Raw genomic sequence first — 20,058 nt, 5'->3', positions numbered from 1 at the left:
AGATAATACTTCTTTTTCTCTACTAAACCTTTCTATCCTTGTGGCTGGGATCCTGCTGAAGGGGGTGTGTGGGTGTGGGTGTGTGTGTGTGTGTGTTTGTGTGCAAAACACACTGATAAGTCCACTGATAAGTGTGGTGGACTTATCAGAAGTCTTATCAGAAGACAGAAAGTTGCCAGGATGAAGCCTCTCAGCCATTACGCTTGAACTGAATTTTGCAGAATGAGGAGGACTTTCGCAGGGGCATTGGGGATGAGGCTTCAGAGGGAATGGTATATCCAAAGACACAGAGGCGTGGAAAGTGTTCCAGAAAGTGTATTTGGATGGAACTGGAGTACAGAGCAGAACTTGGAGCCATGTGAGAAAAGGCCAGAAAGTGGGGCAGGGCCTCCCCCATGGGCTGAGGGGCTGGAACCCGATCCTGGGGCTGGGTTGGCTCCAGGACCCCTCTGGGGCTGTGTGGGGAAAGGGCGGGGAGCCAGGCAGCTGGAAGCCAGGGGTCAGGGAGAGTCTGGGTTCCCAGGGTCAGCACTAGTCAGCTATGCTGATGACTCTGCAGCCCCTCGCAGCCAGCCACGGGGAAGACACCGTCCTTGAGGCATCAGTGGTCCTCTCGAGAGACCCCCCGCCAAAACCTCATCAGCCGACAGAAGCCGGGCGCAGGCAGAATTCCAGCAGCAGTGGGGACGAAGGCAGGATGCCAGGGTAGCCATGATCTGGGCAGCTGAGGCCAAACCATCTCAGAAGGCGGGCACAAGGCCAACCCTTCTCGGGAGGGAGAGGACTTCCCTAAGTTAGGGATGCAGTGAGGGCCCAACTAGACTTGGGGGGGGGGCTCGGAAAGAAGGGAGCACAGACTGGGAGGCTGTGGAAGCTGAGGGGGCAGATGTAGGGCTCGGGGAGCAATGTGTGAAGGGCCACCGGGCCCTCCCCTCCCCCGGGTGGCCACACAAGTCGCTGGCCCCCCAGGGAGGTTGATGTCAACTCCTCAGCCCCCTCCCACCAGCTGCCTCCGTAGGAACCCAGAGCGTGTGTGTGTGTGTGTTGGGGGGGGGTGTCCCAGGAGGATCACAGGTGTTGGGTGTCTGACTGGGGCAGCTGTGGGAGCTGATCGGGAACCTTCTTTTCTGAAGGGTCTCCATCCTTCTGGTCACCTGCTGGAGCTGGGACAGGTGCATCGTCTGGAAAGGCAGGGAGGCAATGGTAGCAGTAGGCATCCCAGCCTTTTCCTCCCTTGGACCCGGAGTGGCGGCCAGCACCCTCCCCGCCCCCAGGGTGCCCAGGGGCCCAGAGCACCTGTGTCCGGGTGGAACTGGAGCTGTCCCTCGGGGCCAGGGGCTGGGCTGTTCTGGCTTTGCTGCTGCTGTTTTCTTTGTTCCATTTGCAGAACGGCCTGCAGCGTGTGGGGGAGATTGCGTGGGCAAAGGGGGATGACACAGAGTCTCCACCGCAACTTGCTAAGTGTTCCTGAACCCATCCCTTCCCTATGGGCCTCAGCATTTTTCTCTCTCTCTGAGAGTTGGGCTTAACAGTAAGAAGGTCCAGTTTTCCCTCTCCTGTCACTGCTTGGGTCATACCTTGGGACCGGGAAGCCTTCACTGAACCCTTGCTGAGTCTAGCCTCCCGCTCCATCCTTGGTCTTCCTCCCTCCCACTTTCCTGCTTAGAGCCCCACTGCCCTTATCCAACATGGCAGCCACAGAGCTGTCAGGGATGGGGACATCCGCCCTTACTAAAGATGGCGGTCACCACCTGAGAGTCTAGTAGTGATGAACACGGTGGCCACAGGCCTTCCCAGCCTCTGAATATACAAGGACAGAGGCCATCAGGGACTTAGAGGATGGGGCCAGCCTCCCTGGCCAGTCACCTGCTGCAGCTCTCTCTTCTGGGCCTCCAGGCGGCCCTGAGAGCGCCCCAGGGCCTCCGTCTCCTGGCTGAGGCGCTGCGCCTTGGCGTTCAGCTCTGCCTCCCGGGCGGCCAGCTCCTCCTCAAAGCGCCTTAGTTCGTCCTCCGTGTAGGCAGGGTGCATCTCCACTGTCTGCCAGGTGGGGACAGGGGTCTCAGCGGGGTGCCGTGAGCCTTAGCACCCCCCCCCCCGCCCCGCGCCAGGGAGGGCGCCACTAACAGAGGCGGCCTGGGTCACGTGTGAGGGCGGAAAAGCTCTGCATGGAAGCTGAGGGTGATAAAGACCCTGAGAAAGGGGAGAAGAGAGACCCAGAGGGGGACGGAGACAGAACCCAGAGACAGAGGGAGGCAGAGAGCCAGGGTAGGGGGACAGAGACCCAGAGGGTAAGTGTCCAGAGACTCTGAAAGAAGGCTTCGGGCTGGGGGGGGGGGGGACAGAGAATCCTCCATTGTCTCACCTCCCAGCCCTCCCCGGTGTCCCCAAACTCCTTCCTCTGGGTGGATGCGAGGAACTCCTCCAGGGTCACGAGGCGGTCCTGGTTGGTGTCCACCTGGAGAGCCAGGGTAAGCGACAGAGCTGAGCCTCACTCCACCCCGGCCCCCACCCTCCCCGTGACCCCGGTCCCCCCTCTCACATTCTTCATCACGTGCTCCCTCATGCGAAGCCGCTCCTCCTCCATCTCCCGCATGTCATCTTCTTCGTTCTTCGGGTCATACACCTTCTCCAGCTGCAGCAGGGTCAAGGGAGAGGAAGGACATACTGAGGGGTCCAGGGAGACCTCTCGCCTGGGCTACTCCGTCTCTTTACACACACAGACCAGGCAACTTAAACTCCCAGAAGTCCGCAGGGGCGCCCTGCCACTCCTGGTAGCCTCTTTCTGTCCCAGGGGCTGCTGGGAGTTGTAGTTTCTCTTGAGTTCCCATGCAGGGGGTGCTGAGGGGACACATGGCCAATGCCGGCATCCTCCGCACCCGTGGTTTCCGAAATGCTCGCTCACCTCCTTGGTGAAGAGGGCCTCCAGCTCCTGTTCATCCAGGACCCCATCACTGTTGATATCTGAGGGGGAAGACAATAGGGTGTCTTGGGGGGACTGAGTACAGGGTGGGTCAGGTCACTGTGCCCCGCCTCCACCCCTCGCTCACTCAGATCAGCACCCACGCTGGTCCTTTGGAGAAGGCCAGAAACCCTGACCTTGCAAGTCCAATATTTAATTTTTTAAAAACATTTTCTTTTCAAGCAGCCTCTACAGTGAGTGTGGGCCTCAAACTTAGAACCCTGAGTTCTAAGAGTTACATGATCCACGGACCAAGCCACCCAGGGTCCGTCCCGCCAATGGTTAATTTTTTTTTTTTTTTAATTTTTTATTTATTTGTTAGAGAGAGAGCGAGCGAGCACAGGCAGACAGAGTAGTAGGCAGAGGCAGAGGGAGAAGCAGGCTCCCCGTGGAGCAAGGAGCCTGATGTGGGACTCGATCCCAGGACGCTGGGATCATGACCTGAGCCGAAGGCAGCTGCTTAACCAACTGAGCCACCCAGGCGTCCCGCCAATGGTTAATTTTTAACCAGCATTTTACTTGACTTTCTGTCCTTCCAGAGCATCATCTTCTCCTCCCAAATACCCCTCATTCTCCTTCGTTGGTTCCTTTGGCTCCATCCTCCTCCTGAATGCTACCTATCGGTGGGCCCCAGGGCCCATCTAATCCTGGAATCCAACATGGTAGTTGCCAGCCACACTGGCCATTTAAATGTAAACCGATTAAGATAAAAAATCCCAGGGGGTGCCTGCATGGCTCAGTGGGTTAAGCAACTGTTCAACTGTTCGGCCCAGGTCACGATCCTGCCAGGGATCGAGTCCCACATCAGGCCCCGTCTGCTTCTCCCTCTGCCCTTCACCCTGCTCCTGCTCTCTCTCTCAAAGAAATAATAAAATAAAAATCTAAAAAAAAAAAAAAAAAAAAAAAATCCCAGTGTCTCACCCCACTTGTTACCAGTCAAGCATTCAACAGCCACATGTAGCTGGTGGCTGCCATATTGGATGGCATGGAACATGTGGATCATTACAGAAAGACCGTGACTGGCCGGCACCTCTTCAGATGGGTCCCTCCAGTCCCTCATCTACCAGTGCCTCCACACCTGAATATCCAACTGTCAACTCTCTTGGCCACGTTAAGTGTCTGACAGACATCTGCAGTTTAACACGACCGGACCTAGTTCCCAATCTTCCCTGCCAAATATGGCTGCTCCCACCAAGTACCTCAGAGTTGCCCCTGACCCTTTTTGTTAGCTCGTAATCCTCATCCAGTCCATCCGCGAGTCCTACCAGCTTGCCCTTCGAGATAAACCCACAATCCAACCGCTCTTCCCTACTTCCCATGGCAAAGCCACCAGCATGTCCGGCCTTCTCCAGGCTTTGGCCCTCCCGCCATATTGCCTATCCTCCACACACGTGGATTCTGTCAGCCCTTAAGGCAGACGCAGTCAGTCCCAAACAAGACAACTTCTGTATGAGTCCACTTGTGTGAAATAGCTAGAATTCACAGAGACAGCACCCAGAAGAGAGGTGGCCAGGGGCTGGGCGGGGAGAAGTAGCGGGGAGTTGTTGATTGACCAAAGAGTTTACCTTTGGGAAGGATGAAGAATAATTCTGGACTTTGGCTGAACAACAACCTTAGCCTTCCTGAACTATCCACTTCAAAAGGGCTGAAGATGGGACATTTCATGGTAAGTGTATTTCACCACAGTTACAAATTAAAAAAAAAAAAAATTCATGTCTCAAAACTAGAGAATTCAGTTCTTTGGTGCGTTTCAAGAGCTTAACAGCCACATGGAGGCTGGTGGGTACAACACACTTTCCGCCCGTAACCCTCCTGTCGTCTTTTCCACGTTACGCATCTCTTAGCACTCCTCGGGACGCTATCATCGAATCCCCTTCCTTGACTGTCACCCCCCCACCCCCACGCTATTTTACTTTTCCTGAGATCAGGAGGCATCTTGGCATTGGTGGTGTGTGAGTTTAATGGGCGGCTTGTGTAAAAATTCTAGAACATCTTATACTCCCTGGTTTTTTTAGATTCACCGAAATACAGCTTTATCAGTCTGCCTGATCACTGGCTGTGTGAGAGGGGGGAGCTCTGTTCTGTGCACAGCGGAATCTACAGAATCTCCGAGAAGCTTGTCTCAGAGGGAGCGGGGGAAATGTCTGCTAAATCAATGAACCCGGCCCAGCTAAGCTCTGCCGACTGCTGGCGGCTTCTGGGACAAGCACATCTGAGGGGGTCCTGGCAACCCTGGGTTAGGTTCCTTTAGAAGAGGAGAATGAAGGGAGACGTGTCTGAACCACCATGGAAAAGGTAGCTTCCCGGTCCCTGGAGGTCTGTTTATTTGGCAACAGGGCTCCCGGGCTGCTGTGGGAGGCGGGCCCAGCCTAGCCAAGCCCGGATGGCTCAGTTAGCGGGTATCAGCCTGTCCTGAGAACCAAGGAGTCTGGTGTATCCCTGAAAAGAGACCTAGCTCTTCACTGGAAGGTTCTAGCAATGCAGAAGGGTGGAGCCTTCTGGACCAACAGGAGGGACAGGCTTAGATCTCTTTGGCCTGCCTAAGCCTCACTGTGATGGGGACACTTCTTCTTAGAATTCAGGCCCCAGAAAGGTCAGAGCCTCAGGGTTCAGCCTGGGTCTTGGGGCTCCTCCCCACCTTACCATGCAGTATGAAGAAGGTCTTGGGGTTAAACCTGTTGGGGTCCAATCCATCCAGCTCCTCCCACACCTCCTTCAACTGGGCTTGGCTGCCCTGTGGAGGGGAGAGCCAGGGGCTCATAAGCAAGAAGTCTGAGTCCCTCCCAGCCCTCGAATGTCATGCCCCTCAAGCAAGAAAAACTACAACTCCCAGCAGCTCCTGGGGGTGGCTGAGCATATTTAAAGGGCCTTCTGGCCTCAGAGGCTGCTGGGAATTGTAGTTCTTTGGCTACTTTCTCATCTTGCGGTGCCTGGAGAGTTGGAGTTGGTGTGGGGTAGCCACAAGTGGGGGTTCTTACAGGTACATTGACTTTGGGGTGCTCTCGGTGCCGGCGTTGTTGTTCTTCCAGCTTTCTCTCTGCCTCCTTTCGCTGTTCCTCTCCCAGTGACTCTAGATAACGGCGTCTCTCATGTTCCTTCAGCATCTCATAGCGTTTGAACTCTTCATGATGGGCTGCGTCGTACTGCGCGAGGTCCCGGGTGGCCTGGAGAGAGGCAGACGGTCACACCCAGGCCCTAATTTCAACCTCCAAATTCCAGGCCCTCAGCCCTGAACCTGGTCAAGGGCCACCCCAATCTCCACCCAGTCCTGGGTTCCATGTCCCGAGCTCACTTCCTTTTTTTTTTTTTTTTTTTTTTAAGATTTTATTTATTTATTTGACAGAGAGAGACAGAGAGAGAGAACAAGCAGGGGGAGTGGCAGACAGAAGGAGAGGGAGAAGCAGGCTCCCCAGAGAGCAGGGGAGCCCGATGCGGGTCTCGATTCCAGGACCCCGGGATCATGACCCGAGCCAAACGCAGTTGCCTAACCAACTGTGCCACCCAGGTGCCCCCTGAGCTCACTTCTTGATCTCTACAACCCACTCTTGTCCCGTAACACAGCCTATCTGTTCAAAACACACAGCAACAACTTTTTTTTTTGAAGTTTATTTATTTAAGTAATCTCTACACCCAACATGGGGCTCGAACTCATGACCCTGTGAGATGAAGGGCCCCAGGCTCCTCCGACTGAGCCAGCCAAGTGCCCCTACCCAGCAACAACATTAACCCACTTCTTTCAAGTCCTCCACAATCTCAAGATCTTGGAGGAATAGGGGCGCCTGGCTGGCTCAGTGGGTTAAAGCCTCTGCCTTTGGCTCAGGTCATGATCTCAGGGTCCTGGGATCCAGCCCCGCATCGGGCTCTCTGCTCAGCGGGGAGCCTGCTTCCTCCTCTCTCTCTCTGCCTGCCTCTCTGCCTACTTGTGATCTCTGTCAGATAAATAAATAAAAATCTTTAAAAAAATTAAAAATAAAATAAGGATCTCAGAGAAATAAGTGATAGGTGATAGAGAACCCTGGGTCCCTAATTACTTTGCCCTGGGTTCTAATCCAGGCTCTGCTGTGTGAACAAATCCCACTAGGCTGTGTGATTTTGGGCAAGTTACTTAGCCTCTCTGTGCCTCAGTTTCCTCCTCTGGAAATTGGAATGAACAATAGGACGCTGGGTTGAAGAGTATCCCCTCCAAAATTACTGTTCACCCAGAATGCTGAAATGGGAACTTATTTGGAAATAGGATCTCCGTTAAATCCAAAAGAGTGGTGTCTTTATAAGAAGGCTACAGAGAGGGGCTCCAGGGTGGCTCAGTGGGTTAAGCGTCTGCTTTTGGCTCAGGTCACGATCCTGGGGTCCCGGGATCGAGCCCCACATTGGGCTCTCAGCTCAGCGGAGGGTCTGCTTCTCCGTCTGATCCTCCCCCTTCTCATGCTCTCTTGTCTCTCTCTTGCTCTCAAATAAATACATACATAAGGTCTTAAACAAAAAAAGAGAAAGAAGGACACAGAGAAGATACAGAGAGACAAGGGGAGAACGCCAGGGAAGCTGAGGCTGGAATGACGGTTGCAGAGCGCTGGGCAGCCTCCAGCGCCAGAAGAGGCAAGAAGTGGGTTTTCCCCTATAGCTTCTTCTTCTTCTTCTTTTTTTTTTTTGTTTTAAAGATTTTATTTATTTATTTGAGAGAGAGAGAGACAAAGCGAGAGAGGGAACAGATGCAGGGAGAGTGGGAAAGGGAGAAGCAGGCTCCCCGCTGAGCATGGAGCCCGATGCGGGGCTCGATCTCAGGACCTGGGATCATGACCTGAGCTGCAGGCAGACGCTTTACGACTGAGCCACCCAGGCGCCCCTTCCCTGTGGCTTCTAAAGAGAGTACAGCTCTGCCGAAGCCTTGGTTTGGGCTCAGGGTTACTGATTTTGGACTTCTGGCCTCCAGAACTGTGAGAGAATACAATTCTTTTTTTTTTTTTTTTTAAAGAATATCTTTTTTTTTTTTTTTAGATTTTATTTATTTATTTGAGAGAGAGAGAGACATCACAAGTAGGCAGAGAGTCAGGCAGAGAGCGAGGGGAGAAGCAGGCTCCCTGCTGAGCAGAGAGCCCGATGCGGGGCTCGATCCCAGGACCCTGAGATCATGATCTGAGCCAAAGGCGGAGGCTTAATCCACTGAGCCACCCAGGCGCCCCTACAATTCTATTTTTATTTTTATTTTTTTAATTCAAAGAAGAATTTTATTTTTTAAGTAACCTCCACACCCAATATGGGCCTCGAACTCACCACCCCGAGATCAAGAGTCAAGCGTTCTACTGACTGAACCTGCCAGGCGCCCCACATTTGTTGTGTTAAGCCACTGAGTCTGTGGTAAGTTGTTACACCGTGCGATAATTTCAAGGTGTCTTAAGCTACTAGGTTTGTGGTAATTTATTATAGGGCGGTATAAGAAACGAACACAGCTGTTGTGTGGGGAACAGGTTCTCACAACGAGGATAGGTCTACAGGCATCGAGTGGGTGGAGAGCAGGGAATGCAGCTAAATGTCCTACAATGCACAAACCTCCCCCACAACAAAGAATTATCCAGCTCCAAACGTCAAGAGTGCTAAGTTGAGAAGTCCGGAGCCCACTGAAGAAGCAGCTATGAGAGATGGTGCGAGTTGAAGCTAGGAGAAGGACGGTGGGGCTGGAGAAAAGCGGACAGTTTCTGGAATGTTCTGGAAGTGACTGGCAAAAATATCCCTCGGGGACAGAGCCCAATGCCAAGAATACTCAATTGACGGCTATTATCTTCACGGCCACTAGATGGAGCTCCAGGAGGCCAGAAACCGGGAGCTCCAGGTTTGTTCTTGGAGGCGCTGGGGGGCCATGGAAGGCAAGCAGGGGAGAGGCAGGGTCAAGTCTGGGCACAGCCTTGCACTCTCCAGCCCCGCCGCCCTTGGCCATCCCCATGAGGCTGGGCCGGAGATCCCGCTTCTCAGATAAGGGCTCTATTAGCCCCTATGGCTGCTATAACGGATTATCGTACACTTGGTGGCTTAAAACAACACACACTCAGGGGCGCCTGGGTGGCTCAGTCTGTCAGGCACGTGACTCTTGATCTCTAGGTTGTGAGTTCAAGCCCCACATAGGGTGTGGAGCCTACTTAAAGAAAAAAAGTAAAGAGAGAGAGAGAAAAAACAACACACACTGATCATCTCGTAGTATGGAGGCCAGAGATGTGAAAATAGTTTCACAGAGCTCAAATTACATTGGAGGCAGAGCCATGCTCCTTCTACAGACCTCTCCTTTCTAGAACTGGCTTCCACGCTGGTGGCTCCTTCCCCTGTCTGCAAAGCCAGCAACCGAGCACCTTCTGCTTCACACTGCCACCTCCAAAGGTAGTCACACCTCCCTCTGTGAGGACGCGGAGGGCCCACCTGGATAACCCAGGGTAATCTCACCTGCTTGGGACACTCCACTTAATCCCCTCTGCAAAATCTTTTTCTGCCACGAGAGGTCACACAGCCAGAGGTTCGCTGATTGGGATGTGAAGGGTGTGACATCTCTGGGGGGGCAGCCGCAGGATTCTGCCTCCCACGAGGACGCAGAGGGGACAGCACCCCGCCCCCACCCAAGTCATATGGGGAAGGACAAAGCCGAGGAAGGATCTGAAATGGTTTGCATGGAGCCCAGCCCATCCTGCCTACGCCTTGCTCTCCCAGAAAGAATCTGGGGAGGGCTTCCGGGGACAGCCTGGCCTTTGCGGCCACTGACCTCGGAGAACACCAGGGTGATGGGGCACACGTCCCAGCCTCCGTTCCCTTCTCCCCCTCCACGAAGCCTCCTTCAGTCCGCTGCCCGGAGAGCCCCCCCCTGCACCCCCACACTACCGTCTGGATCAGCAGCTCCAGGTCCCGGGCCTCGAAGGTGTGCTGATTCTGAGGGTCCAGATGTTCAAACTGCTTCAGGAGGCTCAGGTGATCCACCTGTACATCTGAATGAGGGACAAGTTATTTAAAAAAAAAAAAAAGTGCACAGAATGTTCCTTCTTTCAAAATCTCTATCCTGGGCTAGATGGGCTCTAAAGGAGGTTACAGCAGGTACTGGGAAAGCCCAGAGGATGTCCTGAATGAAGCCGGGGTAATCAGGGAGGGCTTCCTGGAGGAGGTGACACCACAGCTGACTCTGATGCTTTAAACAATAACCATAATAATAATTAACATGTATTGAGTACTCACTATATGCCAGGCTCTGCTTTAAACACATTAAATATATTTAATGCGTTTTTAAAAGATTTATTTATTTGACAGAGAAAGAGAGATCACAAGTAGGCAGAGTATCAGGCAGAGAGAGAGGAAGAAGCAGGCTCCCTGCTGAGAGGAGAGCCTGATGAGGGGTTCGATCCCAGGACCCTGGGACCATGACCTGAGCTGAAGGCAGAGGCTTAACCCTCTGAGCCACCGAGGCGCCCCTATTTAATGCATTTTTAAAAAATTGTATTTATTTGTCAGAAAGAGAGAGAGAGAGCGCGTGTGCACAAGCAGGAGGAACAGCAGGCAGAGGGAGCAGCAGACTCCCTGCTGAGCAAGGAGCCCGATGCAGGGCTCAGTCCCAGGACCCTGGGATCATGACCGGACCTGCAGGCAGAAGCTTAACCAACTGAGCCACCCAGGCATCTCTAATGCATTTATTTCTCACAAAAATCTTAGGACAAAGGTTCTGCGATGATCCCATTTTACGGATGTGAAAACTGAGGCCCAGAGAGGGTCAGGGACTTGTCTAGGTCACCATCATCTATGAAATGGCAGAGAGAGCATTAGAACCCGTCGCTGGGCTCCAGAGCACAAGTCCCGTTACGGGCTGAATTACGTGCCCCAAAACCCATTTGTTGGGGTCCTAACCCCCAGACCCTCCAAATGTGACCTTATTAGCAGAGAGGGTCTTCCCAGAGGTGACCAAGTTAAAACGAAGTCTCGGGGTGGACCCAAATCTAAGAGGACTTGTTTCCTTCTAAAAGGGAAAAAAACCTGGACACTGCAGGGAAGACACGAGGCGGAAGCTGGCCATCTCCACGCCAAAGAGAGACCCAGAACTGATTCCCAGCAGAAGGGACTGATCCTGCTACAACCTGAGCTGGGACTTCCCGCCTCCCCGGCTGTGAGACAATAGATCTCTGTTGCTAAAGCCAGCCTGTGAGGGGCGGGGGCACATGTGAATCAGACCCTCCGGTGGCTCCCATTCTGGGGAGGGAGAGAGCTACACACACGCAGGGAAGCCGGGAACCTGGGGTCTTGTGTTACCATGGGGCCAGCTCTGCCCGGGCTGAGCCCAGAGGAGGGACAGGCTCTCAGCACACAGACACACATCAAATTTCATGGTGCATTATTCATGCCACTAATGGGGGCTGAGCCCCTACCCCTGGGCCAGACGCGGTGCCTGGCCCTGGTGCCGCCATGGGAACCAGACAGCAGCAGCGTGGGCTCCCCTCGCCCCCAGCATGAGACAGAGGACCAACACACGTGACCCCAGCGACCCCAGGGACGGCAACCAACAGAACCTCCCTTGGGCAGCCCCGTCAGGGTAGGAGCTGAGACAGTAGCTTGGCCAGCAGTGCGAAGAGCGCTGAGAACATCCCAGGCAGAGAGAAGTGCCAGGGTCAAGGTCCAGAGGTGACAGACACACGTTGCCCCGCAGCGTTATTAAAAATGCTGACAGGAGAGGGCAACTGTAAAGGGAGGGGTTGGGTAGGCAGAGCAGCCGTGAGAACCGTGGACTTGGGTCTGCTGACCCCTGGGGAGCCGGGGTGGGTCCTAAGAAGAGGAGGGACACGATGTGGACTGGATGCTGTGGTGGGCTGCGTCACCGCCCCCAAGACGCCCATGCCCTAAACCCTGGAATCCATGACTAGGGGACCTCAGGTGGCAAAAGGGACTTTGCAGGTGATTAAAGAATCTGGAGATGGGGCGGTGATCCCGGATTACCCAGGAGATCCAATGCAACCATAAGGGTCCCTCTAAGAGGGAGGCAGGGGTGCCTGGGTGGCTCAGCGGGTTAAGCCTCCGAATCTTGAAATTTCGGCTCGGGTCATGATCTCAGGGTCATGAGATCGAGCCTGGCACTGGGTTCCACACTCAGCACAGAGTCTTATTCCTGTCTTCTGCCCCTCCCCGCTGCTCATGCTCCCAAGCATGTGTACGTGCGCTCTCTCTCCAATAAATAAACCTTAAAAAAAGAAAAGAGGGAGGCAGAGGGGGAAGGCCACGTGAGCACTGAACACAAAGGCTACATACTAGCTTTGAGGACGGAGGAAGAGGCCACCTGCCAAGGAATGCCACTCCAGCCGCCAGAAAAGACGAGGCAACAGGCTGCCCCTAGGGCCTCCGGAAGGAGTGCGGCTGCGCTGACGCGCTGATTTTTGCTGGGTGAAACTGATTTCCGATTCTGATCTCCCAACTGTAAGGGAACTCGTGTGTGTTGTTTAACCCCTGAATTTGTGGTGATTTGCTGCAGTGGCCACAGGAAACAGCTACAGGATCCCCCTGGCTGCTGATGCGGGCAGGGGCGAGGATTAGGACCCAAAGCAGGGGAAGCACCAGGGAGCCCAGGGAGGAGGCGACTGCAGTGATCCAAGCAGGACCCATGCGACAGCAATGGATGGGTGAAGTGGTCAACTCTGGAGCTGTAATAATTAAATCAGCAGACAGCCGTGGGTGCCTACGCAGGCCGTCTGGTCACCGTGGAGCTCCAGCACCCGCCTGGTGCCCGGCACACGGTACAACCGGAGACACGGTTCGTCAATGGACCCGTGGAATCAGGTAGTCGTGAAAACAGGGGTGTCTGACTTTGGCTCGGGTCGTGGTCTCGGGGTCCTGGGATCGAGCCCCGCATTGGGCTCTTTGCTCAGAGCGGAGTCTCCTTCTCCTTCCCTCTGCCCCTCCCCTGCTCATGCTTTCTCTCTTTCAAACAAATAATCTTTAAAAAAAAAAAAGGAAGAAATGAAAACAAAGCCCAGCTCTCCTACTGACCGTCAATGCCATCCACCAAGGCTCAGCGCCCCCTTCCATAACATGGGAGCCTCAAAGGATGTCCAGAGATAAAAGGAGAGCCATGGGTCCGTCTCAAGAAAGGGGGCGTGTCCTTACATGTGGTCACGCCCCTTACCAGACTATACCACAGAGCCACAGTAAGTGGGAACACCATGGGGGGGGGCACCTGAGTGGCTCAGTCACTTCAGCATCTGCCTTCAGCTCAGGTCATGATCTCTGGGTCCTGGGATCGAGCCCCGCATCGGGCTCCCTGCTCAACGGGGAGCCTGCTTCTCTCCCCTTCTCCCTCTACCCCTCCCCATGGCTCGTTCTCTCTCTGCCTTTAATAAATAAAATCTTTAAAAAGATTTTTTTTTAGAAATTAAAAAATATATATAACACCCCAGGCCATAGTAGCCAAAGGGTGCAGACAACCCAGATATCCATCAACTCATGAGTCGATAAACCCAATGGGGTCTATCTGTATAATGGAATAGTACTTGGCCCTAAAAATGAAGTTGTTGACACATGTTACGTTTTGGATGAACTTTGAAAACATTACGGGAAGTGAAAGGATCCAGACACAAAAGGTCACAGACGGTAGGGCTCCATTTATCTGGAGTGTCCAAGAACAGGCAAATCCAGACGCTTAACCGACTGAGCCACACGGGCATCCCTACATCCATATTTTAAATGAAAATGGTTTTTAAAAATAAAAATTTAAAAAATGAAACGGAGAAGCAAAAAGCAACCCACCAACCAGTCATGTTAGCGGTGGATCGTTCTAGAAAGAAAACTCGGTCGATCTTCTATGCACATCTTAGGTGGTGGACAGGGGTGGGGTGGGGGGGGTTGGTGAGTCCCTAGGAGAGAGCCCATCCCACCCCACCCACCCCTGCTTACTGGGCTCCTGCTCTGCGTCCATCTTGGCTTTGAGCAGCATCCGGAGCCGAGACACCTCCTGCCTCTTGAGCTCATCCAGCTTGGTGCGGACATGGTGGCTGACAAAGTCCAGCTCCCGGCTCAGCTTTCCACTCTGCCCGGGTGGAGGGGACACTGGTCAGGCTGGGGGCCCCGGGACGGGGCGCACGGGGCAGCCTCGTCCTTTCTCAGCCCTCCCTGGAATCTTCTACCAGCTTTGTGAAGCCTGGAAAGCTTACAGACCCTTGGTGCACCCGCTCCCCAAGCCTCCGAGACCAGGTCCAGCCCTGCAGCCTGGCATCTGAGGCCCTGCCCACCCCGGGAGCCCCGAGTCCCGCCATCCGTCAAATCACACTTGGTTCCAGCAGCACTAACCGGGCATCAGCCTCCACGCTCAAGGCTCTTTCCCCCCTCCTGGCCTTTGCACATGCTAGTTGGTCCCTCTACCTAGGATTCTCTCCCGCCACCCCCTTTCTAGGCCTAAGCAGATCCTCACTGCCCTTGGACACCCAAAGCACATGGCATCTCCCTTGGAAAGATCCTCTGGGCAACTCCCCCCCCCTCCCCCGGAGTGCCTTCCCTGGGCTGCCCCTCCTGTCACTTCAGATTCTGTTTGGTGCTCAGAGCTGACCCCACCCCTCTCCTGCTCACAGCCCCCATGGCTCCCCAGGGCCCCCAGGACAGAATCCCCGCGGCCAGTACCCGGGACCCCGCACGCATCCACCTCTCCAGCCCCATCGCCCCATCGTCTTTGTGGCAGTGATCATGAACCACGGGGAGACGGCTGAAGGTACCAGAATGCTTTGTTCATACACACAGTTCCCGCTGTCTGAAATGCCACGCCTTCACCCCCCTATACACACACACACACACACACACACACACACCCCGCAACGATTTCTACAACACGGACATCCCCACTCAAGATTTCACACTTCACTTGGGCAAGGGACACCCTTGCTCCGTAAGTCCTCTTTCACTTGTCATGGGGGACTGTGCCCTCCTGAGGCCCGCCCAGGGCCCTCTGCTATCTGTCATCGCTCAGGCTGCTTTTTCGGTCACTTGAGATTCACACCGGGGCTCCCCAGCCCACAGGGCCCATGGCCCTTGAGAGGCAACAGGACATGGTGACCATGGAGACAGCCCCATTCACCCCAACCAGTCAAGCATCTACTCTGGGCCAAGCCCTGCGCTGGACTCCCCAGGTCTGTCCTCTAATCCTGCCCACAGCTCCATTTTACAGATGGGTAAACTGAGGCCCAGCAGAAGCCACTGGATTCCAGGTCGGTGTTGTGTCTCCCCACATTCTTTTCCTGCTCGAGCGGACATTACTGCCACCACCAAGGATGACGACTGACATCCACCGTGGCCTCACGGTGTGCCAGAGCAGGCCCTGAGGCGGGGATCTTCGCCAACCCACACCTCTCACGTCCCAGAAAGTGTTGCATCAGGCCCCCCGGTTTCTGAGAAAGACACCGGGGCCCAGAGTGTGCAGCTGCTCAGCCTGGGGAGCACATGAGGAGGGGCTGGGATTGTACATTGTACCTGGGCACTGTCACACTACAGACCCTGCCTGCCTCACTGGCCCTTCTGTTTCCAAGGTCATTTCCCACTGATATGACCTTGAACCCTGGCAGGGTGTTGGGGACGGCTGCACCTCAGGTTATCCCCGCTGGGCAGCGGGAGGGACTGAGCTCTAGGATCTCTGGCTCTGCTGATCCTTCACTGGTGACCAGGTAGATGGGGAGACATGGGAGCCCCAGAAATGCCGGGAGGCTTTGGGGGAGCAGGGCCACCTGGGTCCTCTCTGGGACCAAGGCGTTGAGAGACTCAAGGAGGCCCCTCTAGGGGGGCATGCCCACACGCACCTCAACGGGGTGGGGGGGTCTGTGTGCAGTGGGGCAGGGAGGAGGAAAGGGGGCCAGTCAGCCCCATCTCCTTGTGGAGGGGGAGGCTGCCATCAGCCAGCCCTGCGGGGACACAGAGCCTATACGGATGACAAACACTGCCACGAGGGCCTCCATGTCCCCCTTCATAAAATGACGACAATCTCGGCCCCTCTGGAGGCCCAATGTGAGCTAGAGGGGAGGCGAGCCGCAACCGCATCTCCTGTGTCTTGAATTCTTCCTGAGCAGAACACACTAGCCTGGCCTCGGGGGACCTGCACGTGCATGGCAGGTGCAAGGACCGCCACCCTGTGCGTCTCCGTCCTTGACGCGTCTCACCTCCGGTGATCCTAAGCTGAACCCTGTAACGCAGACTCGGCTAGTGCGCCTGCTTTACAGATGGGGAAACTGAGGCACGGCGCGGGGTGGGCACACGGCATGGAAGGGTAGAGCAACAGGCCGGTCCTCTGAGCACGTGCCCCTCGTTCCCTCCCACCTGGCCCGCACCCAGCCGCACCTTGATGTCCTCGGCATTGGCAGCCTGCAGCTTCTCGCGGAAATGCCCGTCCGTCTCCAGCACGTTGATGACTTCCTGGAGGTACCGGTGGTAGTACAGGCCGGTGTCCTGAGGGGACAGGGATGAACATAGCGCCCAGCCCCGACCCCCGGTTCTCCCTGCGCCTAGGAGCCAGGGCCCACTCCCCTGAGCGCCGGCTGAAGGACTCCGAGGCCCCGTGCTGGGAGCAAGAGGCAGGCCTGCCCCATGGGACAAAGCTTCTAGAGCCGGGTGGCCCTGGCTCTGATCCCCAGCTGCTGCGTAAGACCAGGCTGATCCCCTGGGCCGAGGCACTTGTCTCTTCCCAGGCCGTTGGTGGAGACGAAGTAAACATCACACGGGGAGACAGACACCCAGCCCGATGCCGAACACGGAGCGGGTGCTCGGGGTGGACACACCAGTATTTGCTGGCGAGCCATGAAACATACCCTCATCCATCGTTCATCAGGCAATCCCCGAGCTCCTACCGCACACTAGGTGCTCTGCTAGGGGACTCGGCAATGACCAAGACAGACAAAAGTCCCTAGGCTCCTGGACCCAGACTGGCATGTGTCGGTGGGTGGCACGCTCTTCTTCCTGGGCCTCCCTCTTCCCTATTATCAGACAGGCAATAGGGACGCCTGGGTGGCTCAGCCGGTTAAGCATCTGCCTTCAGCTGGGGTCATGATCCTGGGGTCCTGGGATCGAATCCTGCATCAGGCTCCTTGTTCAGCGGGAAGCCTGCTTCCCCCTCTGCCTGCAGCTCCCCCTGCTAGCGCGCTCTCTCTCTCAAACTCTCTCTTCCTGTGACAAATAAATAAAATCATAAAAAATAAGGGGCGCCTGGGTGGCTCAACGGGAAAGCCTCTGCCTTCGGCTCAGATCATGATCTCAGGGTCCTGGGATTGAGCCCCACATCGGGCTCTCTGCTCAGCTGGGAGCCTGCTTCCCCCTCTCTCTCTGCCTGTCTCTCTGCCTACCTGTGATCTCTCTCTCTGTCAAATAAATAATAATAAAATCTTTAGAAAAAAAAAAACTCTATTTCCTTAAAAAATAATAATAATAAATAAAAGAAAATAGGCAATAAATTCCCTGCTTCTCAGTGCCATGGTGAAAAGTGCACGAGATGAGGGGCCTGGCACGATGCTCGATCTACTAATGCCATCATTTCGTAAGTAGTGAGCACGCAGTAGGAGCTGGATAACCTGATGGCTCAGCCAGGCCCCTGTGGGTATACCGACTTCCCACTGGCTGACAGCAACCCAAATGTATTCCCTTAGCGTTCTGAAGGTCAGAAGCCCAGAACAGGACAGGGCTGAGTTCATTCTGGAAGCCCTAAGGGAGAATCTGTTTCCTTGCCTTTTCCAGCTGCTAGAGGTTGCCTGTGCTCCTTGCCACATGACTCTGCGTCACTGTGACCTCTGCTTACGTCATCCTATCACCTCTGACTTTGACCTTCCTGCTTCCCTCTTATAGAGAACACTCGTGTTGACATTGGGCCCACCTGGATAACACAGGCTAACTTTTCTTTCCATCTCAAGAGCCTTGTCTCAATCACACCTGCAAACACTCTTTTGCCCTGTAAGGTAAGATAGTCACAGGTTCTGGGAATTAAGGTGTTGACATCATTTTTTTAAAGTTAATTTATCTGTTTTGTTTTATTCTATTCTATTTTTAGTAATCTCTACACCACAGTGTGGGACTCGAATTCAGATCAAGAGTCATATGCCCTACCGACTAAGCCAGCCAGGTGCCCCAAGGTGTGGACATCTTTGTTTAGCCAACGGGCTGGAATCCCAAATCTGCCAATTACTAGCTAGTTGACCTTGTTAGGACAGCTAGAGTGCCTAGTTCAATTTAAATTTCAGATAAACAACAAATAACTTATAAATATATTGCAAGAGTTTACCTACAGGCAAAATTATTCATGCTTGTCTGAAATTCAATTTTAACTGGGCGTCTTGGGTTTTTATTTGCTACACCTGGAAACCTCAGTCCTTGGGCAACTTACTTAAACCCTCTTGTGCCTCAGCCTCACCTGTGAACTAAGGTTGGGAGCCCCCATTGAGGCCCCACGTGACCTGCCCCCTCCCCATTCTGCTCCAATCCCACTGGCCACCTCCATGTCTCTCTACTCACTCTGCCCTCCACACCACAGTGTCTTGGCCTAGGCTGTTCACCCTGCCTGGAATGCTCTTCCTTGCATTTTGCATTTCAGCTCACAATCCTTCCTCTCTGACCATCACCCTGCCGTCCACTCTCAAGAAATGTGTGGGATGAATGAAGGGAAAGGGGACTTAGAACTGCCTTCTGCGCCTGCAAAGATGTCACCAAGCACAGGCCTTGCTCACAAGGTGGGACCGCCACACAGGAGCATGGAACCATCCCTTCCAGAGACAGTGACGTGCCCCTTACTGATGAAGGCTGTAGGAGGAGTCAGGCCAGAAATCAGCGCCTGGGCCCTGGGGGTCTTAAATTCCCTAAGACCAAAGGTTTCACAGCATGTGATAAACACGTGTCGGGACTACCCTCATAGCTTTAACAACTCCCAGGAGCTCCATGAAGCCAGCACACCCCAGTTAAGGAACGCCACCTGCCCCAGGTGCTACTGGGAAATGTAGTTCTTTTTTCGGATTCCTTCTTGGGGGCGGCGCTTAAAACATAGGGGGTCATGCAGATTTGTCACTTAAAATCTGACCTCATTTCCCCCACGCCTCAGGGCCAGGGACTTAGAAATATGCACATACACACGGATACTCGCCCCGAGTTTTTCACCACGTCAAAGCCCAGGGACGGCAAAGAATGGCAGGCAAACTCCGAGCCGCGGCCGTGGGGGGAAGTATCCACCCAGGGGCGACGCGGCTCCGCGGGATTGTAGTGCCACTTGCAAACACCTGGCTGGAGAGCAGGGCAGGGCCACTCACTGGGCTCTCGGTCGCAGGGCTCTCCTGCTTGGGCGTCCCCCGCTCCAGGGGCAAAGCCAGGACAGCGCGCAGCAGCAGCAGCGGTGGCAACAGGAGAAGGAGGGCTGCGCGGGGCCCAGAGGAAGGCATGGCGGCGTGGCCTGTGAGGAGCAGAAAGGTGGATAATGTCTGTCCCAAGTCAGCCAGGACTCCCAGGGACCCAGGAGTCTGGGCCTCCAGCGCCGCCCCCACCCCCCTTCTAAGAGTCAAGACTCAAAGCGTCTCGTTTCCCGGGACACAGGATTCCGCACCTCCAGCTCTTCCTTCCTGAGACCCAGGAGTCCTGGCTCCCAGCACCCAGCCTCTTCGCTCAGACTCAGGAATCCGAGATCTCAACCCTTCTTCCCCAGAACCAAAGGTCCAGGCCCCCAGCCTCCCTCTTCGCCAGGATCTAAAAGTACTGGTGCCCAGTCCATCCCCCCCCCCCCGGGACCCAGTTTTCCAGCCCTCTGGTCCCCTTCTCCCGCTCCTCCCCAGGACCCAATCTAGAACCCCCTCAACCCCTCACCTTTCCTTCCGCGCAGAGGGCGTTTTCCCGGGCTGAGACCTCCGGCGCGTTCCGGTGATTTCCCCCCGAGGCCCCGCCCACTTTCCCGCAGAGGACCCGCCCTCAGAGGTCTGATTGGTCCGCGTTGGCTCCAGGTCTCCAGGTCCCTGTCTAGCGGCCCGCCCCTTGCCGAAGTCGCTCGTCTGTTCTCGAAAGCCTCGCCTCCCTTCTCGGAAGCTCTGACTCTTGACGTCGCATTTCCTGCCTTTCAGGCGAAAGGAGAGCGGAGGCTTTCGAAGAGAACTACAATTCCCTGC

At 54.9% G+C, this 20,058-nt stretch overlaps 1 protein-coding gene across 1 annotated transcript; it reads right to left on the bottom strand.

Annotated features, from left to right (window-relative positions):
• Nucleotides 1-299: 299 nt before the first annotated feature.
• On the bottom strand, nucleotides 300-19,880 carry NUCB1 (nucleobindin 1). Its single transcript, XM_080828182.1, has 13 exons — nucleotides 19,763-19,880; nucleotides 19,216-19,355; nucleotides 16,274-16,381; nucleotides 13,853-13,985; nucleotides 9,815-9,918; nucleotides 5,938-6,123; nucleotides 5,603-5,693; nucleotides 2,903-2,961; nucleotides 2,540-2,632; nucleotides 2,363-2,455; nucleotides 1,867-2,037; nucleotides 1,297-1,393; nucleotides 300-1,181 (listed from the first exon to the last, which is right to left on the bottom strand). The coding sequence occupies exons 2-13, from the start codon at nucleotides 19,342-19,344 to the stop codon at nucleotides 1,069-1,071; spliced, it is 1,377 nt and encodes a 458-aa protein (XP_080684308.1). The 5' UTR covers nucleotides 19,345-19,355; nucleotides 19,763-19,880; the 3' UTR covers nucleotides 300-1,068.
• Nucleotides 19,881-20,058: the final 178 nt, after the last annotated feature.

Source organism: Martes martes (assembly GCF_963455335.1).
Source record: "Martes martes genome assembly, chromosome: 17".
In the NCBI taxonomy this organism is placed as follows: Eukaryota; Metazoa; Chordata; class Mammalia; order Carnivora; family Mustelidae; genus Martes; species Martes martes.
The sequence above is the reverse complement of the archived record's forward strand: the minus strand, read 5'-3'. Positions and strand labels throughout refer to the sequence as shown.